At 39.7% G+C, this 16,691-nt stretch overlaps 1 protein-coding gene across 27 annotated transcripts in view; it reads right to left on the bottom strand.

The window, feature by feature from the left end:
- The window catches only part of OSBPL6 (oxysterol binding protein like 6), a 229,857-nt gene that overhangs the window by 35,459 nt on the left and 177,707 nt on the right, over window positions 1–16,691 (bottom strand). For 8 of the 27 annotated variants that reach the window (XM_084999932.1, XM_084999933.1, XM_084999941.1 and 5 more), the window contains 2 exons: window positions 11,462–11,565; window positions 10,826–10,918 (listed from right to left, as the gene is read on the bottom strand). In XM_084999932.1, coding sequence (XP_084856058.1) covers window positions 10,826–10,918; window positions 11,462–11,565 — 197 coding nt within the window. Of the gene's footprint in view, window positions 1–93; window positions 225–5,462; window positions 5,538–10,825; window positions 10,919–11,461; window positions 11,566–16,691 lie in introns of those variants that run through there. The other 19 variants (XM_084999939.1, XM_084999940.1, XM_084999946.1 and 16 more) reach the window with 4 other exon arrangements.

Genomic DNA, 16,691 nt, shown 5'->3' with positions numbered 1-16,691 from the left:
CAGGAAGAAGAGGCACAATCGCAGATAGGTGTCAACTCTGAACCTACTGGCACAGTACGGGCAGAAAGCAGCCTCAACTGTGATGAAGCTGACCTTCTCTCATGGAAGTCAGGGACTCATGTCAGAGGACTTTTCATGCCTACTTCTTTCTGCGCCTGGAGCAGGAACTTACTGAACAGGTAACAACTCCAGAGGTGCATATGCAGAAAAAGGCACCTGCTCCCCTGCCATTAGATAAAACATAAAAGTGTACTACTAAATATAATAATAACTTAATGCACTCACAATTAAACTTGACATTGATATTATATAAATTATTGTAGTTTACCATTGTATGTTACACACAACTCTGTTATAGACATGAACGGGCCAATATTGAAAAGCATTAAATAAAAAAAGTCATATTACTATAGATTTTCCCAAATGGCTAGAGGTACTTCCTTGCCCAGGCTGGATCTGGGATAGGCTTCTGATGGGTGGAGGTAACATACCTTTCTCTTTCCTTCTAGAAGCTTCTACCTGACTACTACAAATGATGTCAGCCAAACATTACTGGAAAATGAGAACACCAATTCCTCTTATAAATCAGATCACCAGTAACCTCCCCTAATTCTGACTGCACAGATATGCATTCAATTATCTTCAAGACTCAGACTCTGACTCTTCCACAAGCTGAAATTCTGTATAAATTAAAACACAACTCACAGCCCCTATCTAACAGAAAATATGCCTAGGAGGAAAGAACCAGTATCTTGTCTGATGTATACATATGTCAGAACCACTTCCTTTTTTCATTTTTTTGATTTAGCTTTAAACCTCATGACAGAAAAAGAAGGCAGGGGGGAGAGGCGTGTGCACTGAGAATACACAGGATGGAGGAGATGGAGAGACCCCAAAATCTAACCTGAGCTGCAGTTTGTGGGTTGGGGAGGACGCAGCTGAAATTAGAGAGGGTCCTTAGGGTGTAGCTTGGCTCTGGCAGTGAGCTATTTATCTCAAAATATATCTAGGGCTTACTGGGAAAGAAAGTGAGCATGAAGCAGTCTCCCTAATTCAGCTAAGCTAAGCATGTTACTATATGCCATCCGAAGCATTTGGTATCTGAAGTTATCAAAGTAACTCTACCTCATCCTCCATGGGGACCCTAGCTATCTATAGTGCGCCGGGAGATGTCAACAGCTTGTTTATCCCATGAGGATCTCAATTTCTGGCTCTTTCAGAGAAAAGGCACAGAAGTGGCAGATGGGCCAATTGAGAAAATGGAGTTCAACAGTTTGCTGGAATCTTGTCCAAGGTAACTTTGTGATGATAATGGCTGCATTATTTTTAGGATATCCATAAAGGAATGAGATTTATCTGAGAGAATATTTGAAGATAGATAAAGAATCTTTCTGACCTTGACTGTAGTGGTGCTAAATAGAGAAAGAGAAATTAGTCCAAGGCCATGGAAGAGGGACAGAGAATGCATGGAAAGGTTGGTTCCTAGAAGGTCATGGTCAGAGACTGTGACCCGAGGAAATGAATAGACCAAGGAGTTTTCAGATCTAAGAATATGGTTTCCGAAGACAAGGAACTAGAAGAGCATTTAAGAAGGAATGTGGGTATTTGGCGACGGGGAATGAATGTGTTGAGAATCAGGGCAAAGAGTTTTATCTGCACTTAGGTGACTTCAGCACTCCAAGGACTGGCATGTTGTGGGTGTCTCTTCCCTGAGTGGTGAGGAGGCTGGGGGACAGGGGGTGCTGGGTAGCCAGGGTGCAGTGGAGGCCCAGAGACTCCAGTCAGGACCCAGGCTTGTCCCTGAGATAATGGCCTCTCTATTGACAGCTGGAATCAGAGACTGTGAAGAAAAACATGTTACAAATTTATATTTCAAACATAATGGAAGTTTAAATTGGCAATTAAAACAGTAAAAGTGATTTTGTATATAACCCACAGGGAAAGGGACTTGGAATGCTCTATTCAGACAACAATCAGACTGTTCCCTGGAAATTGAAAATAATTTTTACATACTTCTGACTGAAACTATTTATATTGATATCTTTAAATGAAGTATATGGAATGGGTCACTTGAAAAATTCATGAAGTGAAATTGAGAATACAAACCGAGATGTATTAATCTAACTCTAATTGAGTATCTCTTCAGCCTGAGGACTTATTTACTCACTTCCTTATTCATCAGTTTGAGTATTATGGGATTCAAACATTTAAGTGGTAACTAGCTTCTCTGTCAGTGATGACTGGAATGGGAGCCGTCTACAGCTCTCAGCGTTTGTATCTGAGGACCCTCAACATTGGAAATGCAGCTTCACATCCTCCTCCGGAAAGAAATCCCAGGCTTCCTTGAAATCCTGTGACAGGGAGCCTGATCCTGGAATATTCTGGCACCAACAACTGCAGTTTGGAAGGGGGCCGCTAGGAGACGCTTTTATCACCTGTCTATAAAGAAGTCAAAAGAGAACTAGATTGACAGTGGACTACTGTTTTTTACTCATACATGTAGCAAAAAACATGAATGAGAAAGAGAATATACAATAGCAGGTCGAAGGAAGATACCGAATGTGTATAACTCACAGAGCTGATGTGAAAAGTCTCCTGCTGTTGTTACTCTGCATCCTGTGTACAGGGATCCTTAGTAGAGTACTGACTGCCTGGGACCCTCAGTGTTCTTCCATGGGGAGGGACCAGTGTTTTTCTTTTCCAGTGCCCTATTCTCTAGGGTCTGGCTGATGCTGAAGGGGACCACTGAGGATGCTGGTGCTAAGAATCAACAAGACTAAATCTCTGAAACCTCTTGGGCAGACTTCTCTCTGGCAGCAATCTCAGTTGCCCTACATAGCTGAGTGGTCAAGGAGAACAAGTGACTAGAGTCCTGTGGAAGAACCCCAGGTAAAAGGCACCAAGCAGGACAGGATAGGCTCAAAATGTGTGAGCTAACTTTACTGTTGGGAATTAAGGGGAACCATTGCATTAAGATAAATAGAAGGACTGAGTCACCAATGACAGGTCCCTGAGATGTGGGTGGGGGGCCAAGGGAACCAGCGGAAGGTCCTGCTAGATGTTATCTTGCTCTGATATGAAGATAAAACTATAAATCCTAGAGGGTTTTGGAGTTCCCATTGTGGCTCAGTAGTTAATGAACTCGACTACTATCCATGAGGACACGGGTTCAATCCCTAGCCTCACTCGGTGGGTTAAGGATCTGGCATTGCCATGAGCTGTGGTGTAGGTTACAGACATGGCTTGGATCCTGCGTTGCTGTGGCTGTGGTGTAGCTGGCGGCTGCATCTCTGATTCAAACCCTAACCTGGGAACCACCACATGCCACAGGTGTGGCCCTAAAAAAAAAAAAAAAATTAAAAAAAAATAAATAAAAATCCTAGAGGGTTTAGAGTAATCCTTCCCTCTAGTTATTCCTGAATATATGACTAAATGTTGCCAGCTTTGCTCATTAGAGGCTCTAAGTTATTCTTAATCTCTGTGGTCATAGCTACCCTGGGGGGAGATAAGAATCAACACTTTCATGTTTCAAAAGCTTTTTCTCTTGTACTCCCAACTAAAAATGTATATAAATCTATTCTATTCAAATAGGTTCTAATTCCACTTTTAATATATTCACTATATGTATCTGCAATTTGAAAATGAACACCATAGAAACACAATCACTTCCCTGCATGGCACCCTTAAAGTACATTATTTAAGGAAACATTAGTATTTTCATAAAATGACTGACATTTCCTTTCCATACTGAGATCCTGTTCTCTCTCTAATAATCATTTAGATTTCTGAATTTTGTAAATGAAATGTTACTTTTAAGAATTTAAAAATTGATTTTACATGTAACTATTGTCAGAATCTGTTACCATGTCAATACCTAAATACTTTATTCATCTGTATTTGAATACATGCATAAGATAGACATTAAATGCAAAATCAATTTCAAAAATTTGTTCAAATGTTCATAAAACTGTGAGTTTTAGGAGTCAGTTCCCTAATAAATTCCAAGTCACTGGTTCACTTCATAATCAAAATCATTTCTGTCTCTCAAACAATCCAGCTAAGTACCCAAATATAAGTCAATAGTCAGTCACTAATTACAAAGCAGCAAACCAACAAGCCTCACACCAGTATCCATTCTCCCACAATGCAACCAAAATCTTTTCATATTTTTCGGCAACTTAGGTCTTAAAGTATACTCCACCAGCAGTAAAAGTGAGACTATTGTAATTCAAGACACATCATCTAATAGCCAAAGAGCTAATGTCCGTGTTTGCTATAAACTCAGTACTCCGTATTTAAAAAGCTGATATGATGTCATGATTAAGCAAATATTATGATTTATTTTTATCCAGAAAATTCTTGTATTTGAATATTCTTTTTTTTTTTTTTTTTTTTTTTTTTGTCTTTTTAGCTATTTCTTGGGCCGCTCCCACGGCATATGGAGGTTCCCAGGCTAGGGGTTGAATCGGAGCTGCAGCCACCGGCCTACGCCAGAGCTACAGCAACGCAGGATCTGAGCTGCGTCTGCAACCTATACCACAGCTCACGGCAACGCTGGATCGTTAACCCACTGAGCAAGGGCAGGGACCAAACCCGCAACCTCAGGGTTCCTAGTCGGATTCGTTAACCACTGCGCCATGACGGGAACTCCATATTTGCATATTCTATTTCATATTCTGTGTGGACAGTTCACTATTTTAAGCACCTTCAATTTAATTTTAAGTTTTGGTTATTTGCCTTATCCATCTCAATATTTCCTCTAACCACTTAAAATTCATGCTATTTTCTCTTTAAAAAAAAACCAAAAAACAAAAAACCAACGTCTAGATGTGAATTAAATGCCCTTTAACTTTGTGGTTTTCTCCTTTCCACACTATATTTTCTGATTTTCAGCTCATTATTCTTTGCAGAAAGCAATTTTCTTTAGTTAAGTGTAGATTTGGGTAGCCATTGAGAGATGACATCAAAATTCACCTTTTCTTACCCTCTCATTTCTTTATTCTCACTTCCTTTTCAAATAGTCACATTGCTACAAAAAAAAGCACAATTTTTATCTGTAGTAACATGACTTTTCTTAGAAAAAGAGAAATCAATTAGCAAAGGTTCCAAGATCAGTACGGCAAAAACCAACCAACCAAACAAAACCCCAATATCATTTAAGGAAATCCCATACCACAGAGAGCCGTACTCTGTTTTGCAACCTTGAATTTAAATTGTTTCTTACACTAGAGCAGAAGGAGAGATCTGGATTACATGACAGTTTTCCATTGCCAACCCGATCACCTGTGTGCGACGCCTGCCATGCAAAGACAGCCAGAGAATATGCGAAAGCTATGCCGACACAGGAGAGGGCTACAGTGGATGCCACCGCACACGAGTGGCACCATTAGACAGGGGAGATGACACTAGTGCACAGTTTCTCATTTTTAGTCAACGTCCACTTGAGATTGAAATGCACTCACTGTTGTAGCCACTGCTGCTGCGAGCCTCTGCCGGCGCCGAGTTGTGCTGAACTGGCCCTTCGCAGATGGCCCTTCCTGACAGTGAATGAAAGAAGAGGAGGGAAGAGAAAACACGGGATGGGGAGGGAGAGGACAGGATATGGGAGGATGACAAGTAATCAGACAAGGGAGAGGGAGAATTTTTAACTAAAGTTGACTTTTGCTAAATCTTATTAGCACTGAAAAGAGCTTGAAGGGGCATTCATGCTGTGAGAAAAGTTTAGCATTCTCATGGCAGAACACCCCAACACTTAAATTCACTTGCTGACTCTAACCCTTACCCCAAAAGGAGATGGAAAGTTATGAACTGATGAAGAGCTTACGATTTCAAAGTCAAATAAATGTACATACTGTTTTATTCATGTGATGCCATGTTATATGAAGCCAAAAGGCATTCAATAAATGGAAGCAAAGAAAACAAATAAGTCCAGGAAAAAAGTGATTAAATAAACAATGCGCCAAGGCTAAAACAAACAGGTTGTAATGAGAGCCTCTGATTGGCCAGGCAGAACTATTTTGTTTCTTGCTGGAAGGAAAAATTATGGGGAAGGATACTATGAATCTTCAATTCCCCATTTTTTTCTCCTACTATAAAGGTTTCAGGGATTCAAAGAATGGTGTTGGGGAGTTCCCATTGTGGCTCAGTGGTTAACGAATCTAACTAGGAACCATGAGGATCCCTGGTCTTGGACAGTGGGTTAAGGATCCGGCATTGCCATGAGCTGTGGTGTAGGTTGCAGACGCGGCTCGGATCCCATGTTGCTGTGGCTCTGGCATAGGCTGGTGGCTCCAGCTCCGATTAGACCCCTAGCCTGGGAACCTCCATATGCCGTGGGTGTGGCTCTAAAAAGACAAAAGACAAAAAGAATGGTGTTGGGATTTTCAGGTTGAAGAACTTTCCAAGGAAGAAGGCAGTCCTCAGAGTATAGGGGGAAAAAAATCTCAATTGTCCTCAGTGTGTTGGGACAAAACCTACAATAATCAACTATGAAAATCTGAAAGCACAGGTTTCATTCAGTGATGTGTACCTGTGCACAAACCAGAAGAGGAATTCTAGAGCTTGCCTGCCTGTCTGCCTGCCTGCCTGCTTGCTTTCTCTCTCTCTCTCTCTTTCTTTCTTTCTCTCTCTCTCTCTCTTTGGGGGAGAGTATTAAGGGAAAATAACACTTCCTTTTAATTAACTCAGCTTTGCCTTCATTTGACAGACCCTGACTCTTCAAGGTTGTGAAGGATAATTTCAGTTCCAATTAACTGAAATGTTCTTAGTCACCTAACAGTTCAGACTGAGAAAAAAAATAGCATGGCTGCATTAGTCTTTTTGGAATGGCAGAAAAAAAATACTTAAAATTTTTTATCTTCAATTATCTGAAGTTTTAAATTACATTATATCTCTCTTCCATCTTTATAAACCTTCCATGTACATATATATATATACATATATATATGTTTACTATACACAAACACACATACATAATCTGTTTTACACAAAACATTTTCTATACAAAATCCCTTCATGGCTACCATAGTTTAAAAAAGATAGAGAGAATGTACTTTCATCATTCAGCGTAATTTGAGCATCTTTGAGATAGCTACACATGAATGACATCAGATCATTTATTTGCTAGCCCATACTTCCTGCTATTCTTCATTCTCTTCAGTATCTAGGGATCTAGTATTTAACTCATGCTATTAGCAACATAGAAATCTACCAACAATGTCTTCTACAGCAACCTTATAAAATCATTCTCTTTTTGCTTTCCTCTATTTCATTTAAAACACAGTCAATCATGGAGTTCCCATCGTGGCTCAGTGGTTAACAAATCTGACTAGGAATCATGAGGTTGCATGTTCAATCCCTGGCCTTGTTCGGTGGGTTAAGGATCTGGTGTTTCCATGAGCTGTGGTGTAGGTTGCAGACACAGCTCGGATCTTGCGTTGCTGTGGCTGTGGTGTAGGTGGCTACAGCTCCGATTAGACCCCTAGCCTGGGAACCTCCATATGCTGCAGGAGTGGCCCTAGAAGAGGCAAAAAGACAAAAACGAATAAAACAAACAAACAAACAAAAAACCCACAGTCAATCTGTTACTGCATGATGATACTGAGATTTTTACTAGAACCAGAAATTTGAATTCTGGGACACAGAAATATTTTTTTTCTAAAAAGTAATTCCACAGAGTCTTCTGGGACAACCACTGCCTCCAATGAATTACACAATGGATTCCTGAGCTGACTTTCCAGTGGCTTCTAGAAGAAATATGGCCAAACTCTATGGCCATAAGTAGGTCCAAACAATTTAAGCTTCACATTCAAATCAACAGCATAATCTAACTTACATAAGAATAAGCAGTCAAACATCCAGTATAACATGTTCTTCATTTTTACTTTCCCAAGGCCAATTTTAACAATAATCTATTTCATAATTATCTCAAAATTATAACTATTACAGAATGCTGAATACGAAGTTCAATAAAATAACATCCATAACAACAACAGCAGTAACAATAACCACCACCACCAGCCTAGGTTCCTTCACAAATGACTGGTGGACTAAAAGTTCCAAACAATAAAGGGGATGAAAAATGAGTCATTCACCTCAAAAAGACTCTCAAGTTGGCTGCAGCAATGACCATCACAGAAAGTTGTTCAAGCAGTGCGATGATTATGGGCTTAAAACACATACTTGGCACCATGACATGGGATTCTAATGATCAAGAAACATTTAATACAGGAGGGGAAACACCTGTGTTTTAGGGTGGGAGAAGGTGGTGGGTATGTTTAATCCACTGCAGTAGAAATAAATGCTCTGCCTTTCTGTAGGTAAAATATTGATGAATAATGATGTTCATATTAGTCATAGTTGCCCCTGGCTGATTTTATGGTTCTGCAGCCAAACATGCATATTGAGGAAACTTCCAAGTAATTTCTCAGTGAGGGAGAATGAGCATCCTAACTGGTCCTAGAAGGTCTGTTGGTTTGGTTGAGCAGGAAAGGTCTAGGGATGGTACTAAATTCTGCAGCATTCGCCCTACGATCCTTTGTTTTACCAGTTCAAGTGGAAGTGCAGTTTCTCTGGGAATGATTAGGGATAATAGCTTACCACCACCTGTCAGTCTATTTGTTTCCTCTTGAGTTGGAACTAAATCACCTAATTTCAGAAGGTGAATGTCTTCTCTGAGTGTGGGGATGAGATAATTTCAATCCCCCACCCCCACAAATAATTAAACTGGAATCACAAGGGCCATTTTGTTACTTCTTGGCAAAACAGAAACAAGGGAAAATAATACAAAATGAAAATTTAAGAATAAACCACCCAAAATGTGACAGGAATGTGAATGAAGAATATTTTTCCACTTTTTGAACTCCTTCTGATGACTCAAAAAAACTTTGTAAATTCTCTGCACACTGAACAGTACAGCCTGTGACTAGGAGTTGCATTCTGATTCTTTCAGGAAAAACTGAGTGATACAGGGGCCATGGTGGGCTTTGTAACCACAGCAGGGCAGCCAGCAGCATCCCACTTAGATTCCTTAAGAACCGACCTATTTCAGACCATAACTGTGAATGGGAATCTGTTCAATGATATATCTTAGAAAAATGAGACTGAAATGATATTTGTCCACAAATGTCTATGTTCTTATGATGCTGGCCCTTTTCAATTATTTTATTTACAATTCAGATACTTTTCTCCTAGCTATGATAACCATCAATACCATGCTTTAAAATAACACAAAACTAGACAATCACATGCTCAAAAAAACAGAAGAAATTGCCAAAAGTAATTTTAGGTAATTTTCTTGTGAAGTCATTTGGCACATGTGTCTCTACAGTATTAATTTTCTGAACAGAAGGGAAAACATATGAAAACATACAAAACAAAAGACCACAAAAAATTGTTTGTAGAATGTGGGCATTCTAAGTTAAAAAAAAAAAAGGATCTTTAGTGCTTGTGAAAATTTATTTTCAAATACATCAAATTAGCAAGCAAAGCAACAAAGAGTTTGTTATTTACACATTCGGAATTAAAACACAAAGATTGATCAGAAAAATCAGAATTAAGAAAGAACTGTTGTTCTTATATAGAAGATTCTAACAAGCAGTTTACACCTGCATTAGACTATAGAGTGATTAATGTGTAATAAAAAGAAAAGGAAAATTCTAAGTCTAATTTTGATTGTGCAGGACAAGAGTCTTTTTTTTTTTTGCCTTTTCTAGGGCCGCTCCCGTGGCATATGGAGGTTCCCAGACTAGGGATCTAATCGGAGCTACAGCTGCTGGCCTACGCCAGAGCCATAGCAACACAGGATCCGAGCCGTGTCTGCAACCTACACCACAGCTCACAGCAATGCCGGATCCTTAACCCACTGAGCAAGGCCAGGGATCGAACCGCAACCTCATGGTTCCTAGTCAGATTCGTTAATCACTGAGCCACAACGGGAACTCCAGGACAAGAGTCTTTTTAATACACAGTGAAGACTGGAGTAATAGAAACCCTGGTTTAAAGATCTGAAAGTAACATGAATTTTGACCTAAGAGGTTTTAGGAATTTATCATATTCAGTATCATTGAATGCAATAACATATGAAGATCTCACTTTAAAATTTTAAAACTATTCATTTCAGTTAAATAACTTATTTAAAATGAATTTCAAGTATATCTATCATGAGCCATTAAGCCTTTAGTTCAGATTTTAAGTGACTGTTGATAGCCAATAATATGTATTTTTGTAGAATCATAGAATTTTAAAGTTGAAAGGGAATTCAGAGATCATTAAGTCAACTCTATCATTTTACCCAGGAGTTAATGGAATCTTAGAAAATTTAACAGAAATGCATGAGATTATACTAACAGGAAATCACAGTGATTAGAGTAGAACCCAAGTTTGCTAATTTCTAACCTGTTGCAACCCTGATCTCATTTATTGATAGATACAAGTTCAGAAAAGCTAACACATAAAAGGCTCTTTTTAAGATCAAGTGTATATGTAAATGAATGTTCATTACAACCCATTTGATTTTAGGTCTAGATTTTTAAGGTGACCTTTTGTTAAAATATGTTTTAATGGTTCAAAGACCGTAATTGGGCATGAAAATGTCACTCTGCAGCCATATTACATAATTTTAACCTTTCTTTCAAACTCTTTTGACTTATGCCAGAATAAGAATAGATTTCTCACTGTTTTAGATAATACAAGTCAGTCTGAAAAGCACAAGCTTTCAAGTAGTTAAAAGCTGCTTTAAACTTTTTAACTTCTATGAATTGATACATAAAGACTAATATTTTTTTAAAATATATAAATATGAATGAAGAAAAAGTAGAGTCTGTACCTGCAGTTGTATTTTTGTGTCTTTGCTGACACTTTTTGTTCTCCATCGTCTTGTGACCCGCTTGTCTTTCTTTGAAATATCTACACAGTTAGCCTACATTACACAAATAGTTAAAAGCAACAAAGTATTAATAAGTTAACACAGACAGACAAAGAAAGTATAGCACGTTAGTAAAGAAGCACTGTTAGACACCTAAAGCCAGGAGATTAGCGGGCATTAAAAACAAAGACAAAAACTTAATCATAAAACATATTTTTCTGCTATTTAAAATAAAAACACGATTAGGGCTCTTTAGTGTTTTTTTCCTACAGGAAAAGATGGTAATAATTCTGAGAGTACTTGAGTTAAATCTTCCTAACTATCACTTCTAATGCAAAACAAACATGGAAGAATGATTCAGATATATATTTCTCCTAGCTAGTTTGTATTTAAACATAAAACATTTCAGAAAAAGACATCTTAATTAACATAAGGACATCAAGATTTAAAAATAACAAGAATCACTCCAGAATATAAGCTAACATGTATTGTAGTTATTTCATTTGAAATGTTACCTTACACATTCATAGAACAATCTAGTAAAAACTCTGAGTGAAAATCTTAAGGCCCTTTGACCAGCAGCAGTAATGTGTTTACCTGCATGTCAGTAAAGTTAGGTGCTGACTGAGTTCTCTGAAGTATTTCCAAATTTTGCAGGAGTTTGCTAAGTTCCACAAGGTTTGACTGGCAGTGTGCAAGGTCTAATACAAATCAGAAATAAAAATACGTTAGAACTGGGCAGGGAGTGGTGGTGATGGTACTAAAAGACCCTCCATCCAAATTAGAGCAAACGCAATCAGGCAGAGCTGTGTTTACAGAATGATGATATTGGCAAATGAAAGAGAACAGACCCATCTCTGGTTTAGAACCATAAAACCATTGGTTATGTATTGGATGATTTCAAAACCTTTCTTACAAATGAATAGTTATTAGTGTAGAGCGCCATTAAAGTCGCAGTGAAATTGGGTGTGCCTATTTTCCTGCTGAGGTGGTCTTTGTCCTGTCAGAAGCCTACACACAGCACACACATGGGAACTTTAGCAGTTGCATGGTTTTGTGGTTAGGAACCTGTCTATCTGCCCTCTCTCTTTTTTAATGGTCACACTTGTGGCATATGGAAGTTCCCAGGCTAAAGACCGAATCAGAGCTGCAGCTCCTAGCCTATGCCACAGCCACACCAATACCAGATCAGAGCTACATCTGTGAACTATGCTGTAGCTTGAGGCAACACCAGATCCTTAACTTACTGAGGGAGGTCAGGGATCGAACCCCACATCCTCAAAGAGACAACAATCTACAGTTGAACTCACTTAACAATGCTTCCATGAATAATTTCTTTAAAATCTTTTAGAGACATTATACTAAACACAATTAAAGATTCTCAAAGTGCATTCTCTGGCCAGCAGCAACAGCATTATGCAGGCATGAACCTCATTCTGCTTGAATTGATGTTCAGAATGAAGAAATACCTTTAAATTAAAAAAAATTGGGATAAAGGAGTTCCCATCGTGGCTCAGTGCTAACAAATCCAACTAGGAACCATGAAGTCACGGTTCGATCCCTGGCCTTGCTCAGTGGGTTAAGAATCCTGTGTTGCTGTGAGCTGTGGTGTAGGTCGCAGACGCAGCTCGGATCCTGCATTGCTGTGGCTCTGGCGTAGGCTGGCGGCTACAGTTCCAATTCAACCCCTAGCCTGGGAACCTCCATATGCCACGGGAGTGGCCCTAGAAATGGCGAAAAGACCAAAAAAAAAAAAAAAAAAATTGGGATATGTATTTGAACAAGAAAGAATTTTTAAAAGATCTTCATAATTAAAATAATCACTAAAAAACCTGAACTTTTGATGTTAAGTAGTCAAGAATAGTGAGTCTTAGTATTACTCACTCCTTATTAAACATTTGGGATGTGGCTCCCAGTTATGTGGTGACTTTTTCATGTGTACTGTTGATAAAGAGACTATAACGGGGCATGTTTATGAATCTGTTATATTATAAAGCAGTTGTTCCTTGGAGTTCCGAAGTGGCTCAGTGGTTAACGAACCTGACTAGTATCCACGAAGACACGGGTTTGATCCCTGGCCTCAATCAGTGGGTTAAGGATCTGGCATTGCCATGAGCTATGGTGTAGGTCACAGACATGACTTGGATCCAGTTGCTGTGGCTGTGATATAGGATGGCAGCTGTAGCTCTGATTCGACCCCTAGCCTGGGAACATGTGCTGTGGGTGCGGCCCTAAAAAAGATAAAAAAATAAAACAGTTGTTCCTGTTTTGTAGCCACTTGGTAAAAATTTCAATTACATCATCTCTGCTTTTCATTAAATCTCAAAAGATCTGAATTATTATGGACATGGTACAGGCAGCACAATATCCCTGTAAGATATGGCTAAGGATTAACTGGGTCAAAAAGCATGGGGATTTTTGATTTTTTTTTGATGGATATAAAGTAAAAGAAGGGTAACTGCTATGAAGGTCTTTATATAGGACTCAGAATCTCTACACACTCTACAAGAGCAGGGTGGCAACAAAACATCAGGGCCAGGTCCCATCTCTCAGCAGCATCTGCCCTAAGGTGGAGCTTGGGTGGGCAGTTGAAGTGCTGCTGTTCGTCTCCCAGGAACTCTTGGCCCTTGGCCATCAGTGGCCTTGAAATTCCTCAACAGACGAAGCCACCCAGTGGCCGAAGAGAGTACTGAGGATGCCAGCACCCTTCCAGGGCTTGTGCCGCCCCCACCCAATAACGGGGGAGGCAGCACCACTGTACTCCTCCCATTTCCCCCACAAAGAAAATAACATGAGTGGCTCAGAAGGGTAGGAAATACAGAAGATCACAGGAAAGGCATGAGAGAGAAAAGTAGCACAAGAAGGAAGGAGTTAGAGGGAAGAGGAGAAGGGAGATGGCTTGAAGAGACCTACATTTTAACTTGCCTTTAAAAGAACAAACTATATCACAAGCACCATGCTGGTAGGGATATTATCTAACATTATCTATCCATGAAGGCTTCTACCCAGTAAATATTACCTTCAAATGTCTTCACAGCTGTGAATATCCTACACAAACAGTATATGGAGGGAGCATAGAAATCCAGAAGTGGGGCTCAAAACCCTTTCTAACAGAACAGAAAAATGAATTTGGTGAATGAACTCGATTCAAGGCAAAAGGACCCAAAACATAGAGTTGGGAGACACTGATTTACTTAACTTACACCGCTCAGCTGCATTTTCTCCCTTGTCAAGTGGTTACCCTCTTAGTTTTCTGATGAGAAAATCCTATGAAAACCAGAAATGGTCTTTATGGAGTATTAATCCATGTTTAATCATTCTTCTAGGGCCTTAACTTGGAATGACACACACCATTCCTTAATATTTCTCTCACATTTTAAGTGGACAGAAATGAAATTCCTGGCAGAATTTCACTGCTTGCCTAAGTATCTGAATGTATGTAAGGATGATAAAGATTTGCCTATGACAATAAAAACACCTTAAAAAAAGAAACCTCTAGAATTTTAATGAATTTTTTTTTTGCCACAGCTGTGTTGTAGAAACTAGGAACCTGAGAATCTGGGAGAAAGGGAAAATAATCCCAAGAAAGGACTGCAAGGCTAGTTTACAGTAGTAAAAAAAAAATTAAAAACTTAAATATCTAGCAGTTTACCTATTTTCTCACCATCCCTACCTTGTTCTAAAAAGAAACATGTCATTCAACTATGGAATGGTTAAATAAATTAAGGTATATCCAAAGTTATCCCTTTACTATCTCATTTAGGTACCATGATTGGGAAGATACTATGTACCCAGAACAGTTCTAAGCACAGGAAATACAGCAATCAAGTAAGATTCATGGAATTTACATTCTGGTTTTATTTATTTATTTATTTATATTTTGTCTTTCTATGGCTGCACCCATGGCATATGAAGGTTCCCAGGCTAAGGGTCTAATTGGAGCTATAGCTCCCAGCCTGCGCCACAGCCACAGCAACGTAGGATCTGAACTGCGTCTCTGACCTACATCACAGCTCACGGCAACGCCAGATCCTTAACCCACGGAGCAAGGCCAGAGATTGAACCCGCAACATCATGGTTCCTGGTCGGATTCGTTTCCACTGAGCCATGATGGGAACCTCTACATTCTGATTTTTAAAAAAGTATTTAATAAATAATCTGTATGTTGAACTATTACGTATCCATCTTTAGTGATGGCATATACTGATACATAAAGATGGCATATGGGATACTAATTTAAAACATTCTGTTTCTATGGAGAAAAAGTGCTTTCCAAGAGTCAGGAAATTCCCTTACATACTTGAGAAGATCTGGATTGACAGAAGTCCTAACCAATGAATAGATAGTCTCTTTAAGGACTGGAACTATAAATGTGATATGTCATGGGTTCAGGAAGATGTTACATGATGAACCTCTGAAATGTAACCAACCTCAATACTGGGGACTCTATGAAGTTATCAGGATTAACCCCCCCCCCCAAAAAAAAGTGCTGTGCTAGTTTAGGAAAGGGAAAGTTACTGTGGTTTGAGGTCATCAGAACAGACTTAAAAGAGACAGTAGAAACTTTTGTCGTCTGGAGGATGGATGAAAAGGAATCAGCAAAATAGGAAGGTAGAGACAGGCAGAGAGGGTACGGCAGGCCGAGAAGAAGAGCTTGTTGCAAAAAAGCACAGAGGTGGGAATATGCAAGTATGTTCAGGAAATAGCAAATACGTTTAGTTGGGCCTATGGAAGGCAAGGTTGAAAGGATAGGCAGGGCCAGAAAGCAAAAAGCTGAATGTTAAAAGCTGAGCTAAGTAGTTTGGACTAAGAGCCAAGAGCCCATGGAGAACCACTTAAAGGGATTTTTGAAAAAAAATATTTTAAGAAATTGCAGTCTTAAGGGAATATTATATGTAGTGAACAAAGAATTGGCATTGGGGTTAGACAAATGTGGTTTGGCTAGAGTTCCATCTTTTCCACCAGGGAAGCTGTGTAATCTTCAGCAGATTCCTTAACTTGCATGCATTTCGCTTTCCTCCTCTGCAAAGTGGGGACAGTAGCAATACTTATAGTCTCAGAGCTGAGGGCAATGGAATAATGTCTGCTAAGTGCTGGCACTGGCTGCAAACATGTCCAAGAACAGTAATTTCCCAGGAGCCTCTGAGCGCAATGGAGCCACAGAGCAAGAGACTAAGGGTGAAGGTTCCAGTCAGAGGCTGGGCCTGAGTCAGGACCTCAGATATGGAATTCCAGAGGAAGGGTGGGTGAGGGGGAGGTGAGATGGGGGAAGTTTTCAAAGAAATAAAAGAAATTGGTCTCAGCTGGATGAACAGGGTGGGTGAGTCAGAATGAGTTCCAGAGCAGTTACGACAGCAGCACTGACAAAAACAGGGAAGTCCAGGAACTGGGACCATTTTCAAGGAGGAGAGAGAAGGTGGTTGCAGACAGGTGGAGAAGAGGGCATGACGGAGTGTGTAGACAGAAAGGGGTGACAGCCAGGGAGGGGGTGGGAATGTAGCACAGGCTGGATACAGAGATCTGAGAGTTAGAGAGGGTTTTCTGCCTTTTTGAGAGAAATGTGGTGCGGTGATTAAGAAGCTATGCTCTAGAGTCAGATCACTTAAGTTTGAATCCCAGCTGCAACATTACTACCTGGGTGAACTCAAACAAAGTGAGTTAACTTCTCTGTACCTCAGTTTTCCCACCTATAAAGTAGAGTCGAGAGGATTAAATGAGTGGACGCGTATAAAACATCCAGTATGGCGCCTGTTACACAGGAAGTGCCCAATAGCTATGACCCACCACCAAAACCAATGCCACCACCACCATCATCATCATCACCATC

This window comes from Sus scrofa, chromosome 15, assembly GCF_054392235.1.
Source record: "Sus scrofa isolate SSC_HxYL_T2T_F1_AM1 chromosome 15, Sscrofa_HxYL_maternal_Yorkshire_Landrace_v2.0, whole genome shotgun sequence".
NCBI classification, from domain to species: Eukaryota; Metazoa; Chordata; class Mammalia; order Artiodactyla; family Suidae; genus Sus; species Sus scrofa.
Note: the sequence above shows the minus strand (reverse complement) of the source record. Positions and strands in the feature narration are given on the sequence as shown.